The sequence below is a fragment of the Marmota marmota genome, unplaced genomic scaffold (assembly GCF_001458135.2).
Source record: "Marmota marmota marmota unplaced genomic scaffold, marMar, whole genome shotgun sequence".
NCBI lineage: Eukaryota > Metazoa > Chordata > Mammalia > Rodentia > Sciuridae > Marmota > Marmota marmota.
In genome coordinates this window covers 17,552,680-17,561,231 of record NW_026000241.1, presented here as the reverse complement: position 1 = coordinate 17,561,231, position 8,552 = coordinate 17,552,680, and the positions used below count along the sequence as shown (strand labels likewise).

General features: G+C 38.2%; 1 protein-coding gene across 46 annotated transcripts in view; it reads left to right on the top strand.

The window, feature by feature from the left end:
- The window catches only part of Arpp21 (cAMP regulated phosphoprotein 21), a 148,183-nt gene that overhangs the window by 70,304 nt on the left and 69,327 nt on the right, over window positions 1–8,552 (top strand). For 24 of the 46 annotated variants that reach the window (XM_048795149.1, XM_048795157.1, XM_048795163.1 and 21 more), the window contains 2 exons: window positions 1,643–1,744; window positions 7,764–7,801. In XM_048795149.1, coding sequence (XP_048651106.1) covers window positions 1,643–1,744; window positions 7,764–7,801 — 140 coding nt within the window. Of the gene's footprint in view, window positions 1–111; window positions 209–1,642; window positions 1,745–7,763; window positions 7,802–8,552 lie in introns of those variants that run through there. The other 22 variants (XR_007344345.1, XR_007344344.1, XR_007344342.1 and 19 more) reach the window with 2 other exon arrangements.

The window sequence follows — 8,552 nt, the reverse complement described above, 5'->3', positions numbered from 1 at the left end:
GGGGGGGGGGGGGGTGTCCGGGTGCCACAGGCTCCGAGCTGTGGGGAAAAGCTTTGTCAGTCGCATTTCCAGATGTCTGTGTAACTCTGGCAGTCGTTCCACTCCCTACAGCTTTGTCCTTCAGTTGTGCACAAATTGAGCTGGATTTTCAATACGGACCGATGATCAACCGGTGTAGCTGTAAAGAACAAACCTTGTTATGGTGAGGACAGGTGGATTTTGCAACTATCCTAAAATAAGACTTCACAGAAAAGACTTTGAGTTCATGTTCTAGTCTCCCACCCCCTTCTCCTGCCCATGTTTTATGGTCCATGTAAACTGTCTGCTCGTTTTGCATGAAGTGTAGCAGAACTTTATCCTTGTGTATTGTTTGTGACAAAACATTGTGTTGTTCTAGAGTAGCAATAATCATGGTACTTCCGACAAGGGTAAAGAGACTTTACGAAATCTTTTCTCTAAGTGGGGGGAGGATGTGGGGTCCAGGGTGACTAGGAAGAACACTAAGTAAAACAAATTTTTAAATGATAACAAGCACAGTAGAAAGTCAGCTGAATGCCATTACAATTATACTTTGTGTCTCTGACAATCAAAATAGTTTTTTGTTTGTTTTTTTTTTTGGAAATGACTTTTTGCTTTAGAATTTTTAAAGGTAAGACAATATGCATCTCACTCAAGTTATTTTAATTACTCTCTGTGAGTCACTGAAAGCCAGTGTGTGCATATCTGACGCACTTTTTTGAAACCTGTTCATCATTTGTATCTCGTTTACTCCCACCACCACCACCGAGCTACACCGTGGCTCATGTTGCCCATGAGACATGTGCCTGCGTGGTGCACTTAGTGGGTGTCTGTCGCGTGGATGGGTGAATGCGGTCAGTGCAGAGCATTTGGTCAGGGATGGTGAAAATTAGGAAGGCAGTTGAGATGCAGGAACTAGTCAGATGAGAGAATGAAGAGCACTCCTCATGCTGGGTTCTTTGAATTGTTTTCTTTAGTTTTCTTCTATTGACCCTTATCAACAAACAGGTTTTGTTAGATTTAGTTTATAAGCCTGAGGTCCTTCTTCTTATATCAGGTGCAATTCACAGAATCAGTCACTGAGTGAATAAAAATGCAAATTAAGAGATTGTATCCATATCTTTTTTTCTGTCCCCCACTCTATTTGTTCACTTACATTTTGTCCAGTTCTGAACTTTTCAAAGCCATTTCTTCCTTCAGTCACCTTGAACTAGCCATTTCTTCTTCTTTTTTTAATTTTAAATAAGCATTTGGACTCCTTCTGAGGAGTCAGATTATCCAGGATTGCAAGGGAGACAGAATCCATCCCTGGTGAGCCACTACATACCTGCACTGGCTGAACACCCAAGGTACATTCAGGCATGTACATTTTAGATGCACCTGTGCTACTTGCATCCAGCAAGGCAGCAACCAGGAGCAGCAGCAAACATTTGTAGTCATTGCATTCCACGCACACACATGATACATGTACCCCAAACAGCCTCTTTAGGGGCCAGAGGGAGTGAGACTTGTCATGCTCCATTTGTTTAAATGAACATTTATTATTCTTAGCTGACAGTTGCTTAACTGCAGATTTCTAACAACTCAACTTGGATAACTGTCCTGATTTCTTTTTTCTGTTCAGCAAAACAGAATGCATCCATTTAGAGATGACAGACGAAGTAAATCAATTGAAGAGAGAGAAGAGGAATATCAGAGAGTGAGGGAGAGAATATTTGCACACGATGTGAGTAGTTGTTTTAATTGCCTCTTTAGTGTGGTCCTTCCATCAGCAGTAAGGCAGCCTCATTCCCCAGACAGTGAGCTGGCAGGAAGTAAGGAGACTGGAGCCAGGGAACAAATCGAATTGCAGCAAACCAGAGGTGTTTAGAGGACCTGGTTCAGGGAAGTGATGGAAAACTAGCCAAGGGTCTGGGTGTGTTCCTAGGGTATGACTGATAGGAGTAGAAAGGTTTAACATTAGTCAACAAAACAGACCTTCAGTACCAAGGAAGGATATCTGATTTGCAACAGTACCTTAACATCCATATCAGGCAGCAGATCACCTGTTAGTGTATATTTTAGTACACCAACATTGTGCAGAGGAAAGAATCACAAAAAGCAGCCCATTGATCATATACACACATAGAACCATATAAATATCCAGAGTATTTTCTGAGTCTTTAGAAAATATGGACTCTTCATTTTCCTGAAGTTAGATAATCAAATTCATCTTTCCCCCCTGATTTCAGATCCGTTCAGGTCAGAGAATAGTCTGTCAAGGAAGTAATCATAAAACAATTTCTTTTGTTCAAATCCTAACAAAGAAAATGGGAAAGGAATATTTTTTAGCCTTCACCCACTATGGCCAAGAGAAAATGCAATTAAATGAAATTTAAAAAAAAAGTAAACAAGTAAAAGTTTGGTTTAAATGCAAGGACTTTAAAAGGGCAAGTAGTCATTATAGCTTTCCATTCTAGGAAATCACTTGGGGCCTCCTCAAACATTGTGGGTTCTTTCCTTTGCAGAAGGGAAGATGTGAGCTCCTTTGTGGTGCTCTCCATGGCCAAGGCTTTCAGCTTTGCCTCAGCAGGGACAGTGTTTGACTCCTGCTACAGTTTGTTCCTAGAGACCACACAGTCCAGCCTAGAGAGCTTGGCATCAATGCTCAGCACAGAAGCAGGAGTGCTGTTGTCCTGGGTGGCATCAGGCCAAGCCAGTGTCTGTGACCTTCTGCAAGTGCTGGTTCCTTCATCTAAGGCTGCAGGAGTGATTCATCCTCTTCTAACTGCACTTCTTTCACATTTGAACCAACCCCAATCTTCTAGAATACACTAAAATAGAATTTTGATGACGGGTGCCCTAGAACTCTGAAATGGGGAGAGTGTGAGAGTGAGATAGAACTCTCCATGACTGGAGGTCCGGATGCAATTCTATAAGATTCTGCAGATGTAGGGGCTACTTAGGCTTTTGCTGTAGACATAATTTTTGGTGGGACATAGCACAGATTGGCACACTGGGGTTTTCATTGCATTTGCTAGATACAAGAATGAAGTGATGAGAGGATCTAATTTTGTCACAATTGGGAAAGAATACCTACAGTAGGCTGGGTGGCAGCATGTTCGTTCCTAAAGCCTTCACAAAGAGATTTTTTTTTTTTTTTGCAGATAGTCCTTTTGGCAGATAGTTTTTTTATTCTTCTGTTCTACATGCACTATTGCTCTCATGCACACATGTACACACTTTTTTTTCTCATGCTTTGGTTCTGACAAGTTAGGCGATTTGTGAACAAGTTGTTATATTGAGAAACAAATACCGACTGCAGACAATGCATAGCAGTATTACGTTGTTTTTTTTTTAAAGTTGTATCACAGAGATAGGTGATGAAAGCACTCTTTCAGATAGATGGCTGTCGGGCTGAGGATGATGCCTGTGCTGCCTTCATTTAGTGATTCTCAGGTCCCTGAGCAGTCACGGTCATCTCAGAGATCAGGAGTCTGCACAACCCTCTTTATGCGGACTTCCTTATCACCCTGCTAAAGAAATTAGTTGCTGGGGACCTATGATGCAGGTTAAACCATAGCAGGCCATTTAAAGACTTCATGGCCACTTGCTCTATTTATTTATTTATATTGACATGCTGGTGATTGAACCCATGTCTTCCGCATGACAGGCAAGCACTGTACCACTGAGTTACACACCCAGCCCTATTAACATTTTTTTGAAAAGTAAAAGCAGACTTAATTGTGAAAAAGCTCAAATTCCAAGCCAGGGCCTTAACCTTTTCATTGCACCACATTCTTTGGCAGCCTTCTTTCAAATGATGTGACTTGTTCCCTCTGCAGACACAGAGATGTGAGCTGCTTTCCTAGGCTCTCTGGTGACCATTTCTGGCTTTAATAATTTAAATGGGGCACCATCCTGTATCTGGCACTACTTTGAACCTGCCATCAAAGGATAGGACTTTAAAATTAGTAACCTATACAGAAAATACACTCACAGAAGGGTTTCCAGAGTCAAATGGAAGTTCCAATATCACTTATAAGATGTTATGTGCATGAACATGTGTCCATTGTCTTTCTACCTGACCCTATAACTTGCTAGAGATACTTAAGTATACCACTAGGTCTTTAAGTATTTATTGCAGTATGACAAGTTATCTGAAAATTTTGCAGTTTCAAACAAACAAAAATGCTTATTTCCATTTCTGTGGGTCAGGAATCTGGGAGTGACTCAGTTGGATAGTTCTAACTCAAGGTGTCTAGCTATCATCTTAAGGCTTGACTGAGTAACTGCCTGTGTCCATACTCACATACTCAAGTCGTTATTGGCAGGCCTCCGTTCTTCCTTGGCAATAGCCTGGAAGTCTCAATTCTTTACTAGGTGGGCTCTTCCACAATCTGCTAGTGTCTTTGTGAATGATAACTAGCTTCCTCTGGAGAAAGTGATTCAAGAGAGAAACAGAGACATCCAAAGATGGAAGCCACAGTCTTATATAATCTAGTCTCGGCAGTAATGTATGTTCCTTTCTGCCATAGTCTATTGGACACACATACCAACCTCAGAACAGTGTTGGAGGTCCCACATAATGTCATGAATATTAAGAGGCAGGGAGTTTTGGGGGCAACTCTATATGAACAGAACAGTACTGTGTCCTCTATGACACAAATTCTCAAGGACGTAGCATAGCAACATAAACTTTCTTGAATAGCACACGTAATAACAGATCTCCCTCACCACTTACATCATGACAGCACATATTAGGGGGCTTTCATCTGTACATTTCTAGGTTCCCAAGTGATCACTGATCACTGCCCAAACTGTTGAGGCACAGAATTGTTCTTTCATAAGGTAATAAAGTAAGTTAGGTCAATTATAAAACAAATGCAAAGGATCCAGCATAAGGAAATTATATTACAGAAATATAATCTTTTTCTTAGATCATCTTTAATTTAGTTTTCTCATAATTTAAAAATTGAGCCAACAAAATCAGCTTTCTTCAGTAATTAGTTAGTCAAAGCAGTTCAAACATTGAAAAAGCATACGTAATTTTTTTTTGCTACTTGAAGCAACAATGAGATGAGAAATACTTTCTAGTATTTACAGTTGAATAAAAATCAAATTTATTTTAAAATTAGAGATGTTTTTGTGTATTTTCCATATGTATCTTGTTGTCTAAGGTGTGTGTGAGTGTGTGAAGAGTGTGAGGGTGTGTATGCACTTTTATATGCAGGCACATAATCAAAAATGCAGGTTGCTTTGGTGGTTTTTCTAGAAAAAAATTCAAATACAGGTTGTTAATTTGAGTATCTTGAAATTAGATACATTAATTAATTATTTGAGAGCTAAATAGGTGTTCAGAGTGCAGAAGAATTTAGCTCTCAAATAACAAATTATCATGTTTTTATAGTCAGTAATATTTGGGATCCAACTCTTTTACTTTGGCAAGGATTTCAGCTTCTTTAATGGTTAATTTTGTATGACGTTGCTAAATTGGGGAAATTTGGTTGAGAAAACAATACAATTGGGAAAGTTATGTTTTGCCTGGATGGTAATTGGCAAAGGATATCTGTGTATAAATTGGAAATTAGGGAGGAGCTTGTCCAGGGTCTTCCCAGCACACACTGAGATCCCTCTTCAGGGAGAAGGATTCAAGGATATGTGATGCCACCAGAGGTGGGGGCGGGATGTGGGAGAGAACTCTGTAACCCATTAGGCAAAATCATTTTTCTCCTTTTTTGAAAAGGGAGCCTTTTATATCTTGGAATGCATATAAGTGACAGCTTTGAATGTTGCACTTAATTACTGTGACAATTTTATCCTTCTCTGCTATTAAATGTGCAAGTTATTAATATAATTTTTTAAAAAGTTTTATTTTCATCAGCTATTGAATCATAGCTAATAACCACCTGTGTCTTATTTATGAAAATGTGGTAAAGGGGTGATGAGATGATTTATTATGGACCTTTCCACAAAAGTCAGAAAAATACTTTTGAGTTATGTTTTTTGGAAAGGTATCCTTGACTTGCTTTTTATTCAAAGAGTTTGAAAATCTTACTTTTTATTCAAAAAGTTTGAGTTGCTTCATTTCCTCCCAAATGCTATTAGATTCACAAATCTGAAGAGGTCGGTATGTTTATGAAAAACTCCTTCTTATGAGAAGTGGATTTCCTGATAAGTCCAGTCCCATGCAAAATAGTATAAACTTAGTTGACCCCTTTCCAACTGATGTTGAGCTGAAAAGTAGCAGAGAATCGACCTTATAATGTATACCTTGAAACAACCTCACTTTCTTTTATATACCATGACTTGACTCAAGTTGGTAGGTAGCAAAACCAAACTAACAGAAATAAAGAGGTTAGGGTGTTTAATGTACCCTGAAAAGATCTTTACAGGAATAATGTTGATGGCACATTATTTGTATTTTCCTCACTTTCTACATATAAATGTCAAATTTCAAAAAGCTATTTTCTGAAAGTAGAGATTTTAATTGGCTCTTTTTGCCTTTTGATACGTTAAGGTTTTTGCACACCTGAGATTATGGATACCTTTTCAATATAGAAAGGTTGAAACAAATGATTCTAGAGATGTCTTCACCAAATGCTCAGACCACTGAGCAAAACACCGTGTCTCACTCCATCCCCTCTGGCTTAGTGGAAGGAAATGATTTCTCCAGCAAATTGAAAAGAGAAACCAATATCCTGCTTGCCTCTTTGAGCGGCGGTTACATTAGCAACATCTTTTAGTTCAAGGCTCATTGAAAGGTCATTAGTTAGTATTTCTTCAGTTTTGTTTTATCTTAAAATAGACCAGCTATGTCTCCATTTATGCCTTTAATGGTCACTTATCATTTAGAAAATATACACATAATATGGTGCTTGTATACTTATATTTATAAATTTAATACTTTGAAAGTGGTCTTGTGTCCCAGCACCATAATTTGCCTAGACTTCTCTTATTCTGCTTGTTTAAGTTTAATCTGACTCACCATTCCCCAGCATGTAATTCTGACAGAATTCTATCTTCCCCACATTGTATATTAACCACAATGTAAGAGAGAAATGAATTCTAGGCAAACAGATGTTAAAAAAAAAAAAGAAAAACTAAAGTCATTGGTTTTCTATGTGCAAAACTAAGAAATATCAGATGGAGTTTGATAGGTTTTTTTTTTCTTTTTTTTGCTAATTAGGTTTGATTCATTAAACTTGTGTTCTATCCTCCTTACTTATTATGATCACAGATAGATGGCATTTCTTCAATTTTGAGAGACCAGTGGTTAATCTCTTTCTTTTGTGAGAGTTTATAGTTGCCAGGTATGTTATTGTAGAATTGTGGCTTCACACTTCTCCCATTCTTAGGTGGATTCATCCAACCTTGCATGCTGTGCCTTGATTTGAGCCTGTTCCCCTGGCTTCTGTTGGTGACTGTACCTCCACAGCTCCAGAAGAAACCACTCGCTGCTCAGACTCTGAAGGTGGTCATGAGTTTCTCCAGCAATTTCATTCACATTTCTCTTCTGACCATGAGGCTGAATGGTGCTCAATCTGTTGAAAACCTGGACATATCCCCTGTGCTACATGAGAATCGTTGACTTTTCTAACACTAACCTATATTTTTTCCTTTTTTAAATTTCCATCTTTTGTACATATTTTTCTTAATCCTTTTCCCTTAGGAGGGGAAAGGTAATTTTAAAATCAAGAAAGGATTTGGGACCACCCTCAGCATATCCAGAACATCTGATACAATGCTTTTCTTTTATTTTTCAGTCAGTTTGCTCCCAGGAAAGCCTTTATGTGGAAAACAGGTAAAATGAAATTTTATTTTTTGTGTCGTTAGAAGAATAGTTTGTCGTGTGTGTCCTGTATATTCCCATATACATATATATCCCATATATAAGTGTGCTTGAATATATGTATAAATAAATACATATATCTGTGTGTGCACGCATATATATTCACACTTATGTTATTTAACATGTCTAAACACACATATATTTTCACTTATGTTATTTAGCATGTCTAAAGAGTATTTAATTTGGGGAAAAAGTTCTCTCAGTTACTTTCAAACAGAGGCTTAAACAGTTTCCTTATTTAGTCTCAATCCTGTGTCCTTCCCAAGGCGGAATTCCTGTTACCTTCCCCAGGCATTGAAACGAGGAAATATTGAGTCTACACAGGAATTTGCAACTCTATTGGCTTATTGAGCAGGCTGCTTAAAGGACTTTATTTGGTATTATTAGCCACTTCTATCCTATAATTCTATAGCTAAACAAAAAATAATTGGAATAATATTACTTTAAGTTTCTCATTCTTAAATATCAGTTCATCTTCTTAAAGAGCTAACATGGAAAACCTCATCTAGAGCTGGGTGTGGTGGTGCATACCTATAATTCCAGCAGCTCAGAAGGTTGAGGCAGGAGGATTTGAAGTTCAAAGCCAGCCTCAGTGATTTAGCATGGCCTTAAATAACTCAGTGAGACTGTGTCTCTATATTAAAAATTAAAAAAATAAATAAAAAGGCCTGTGGATGTGGCTCAGTGGTTAAGCACCCATGGG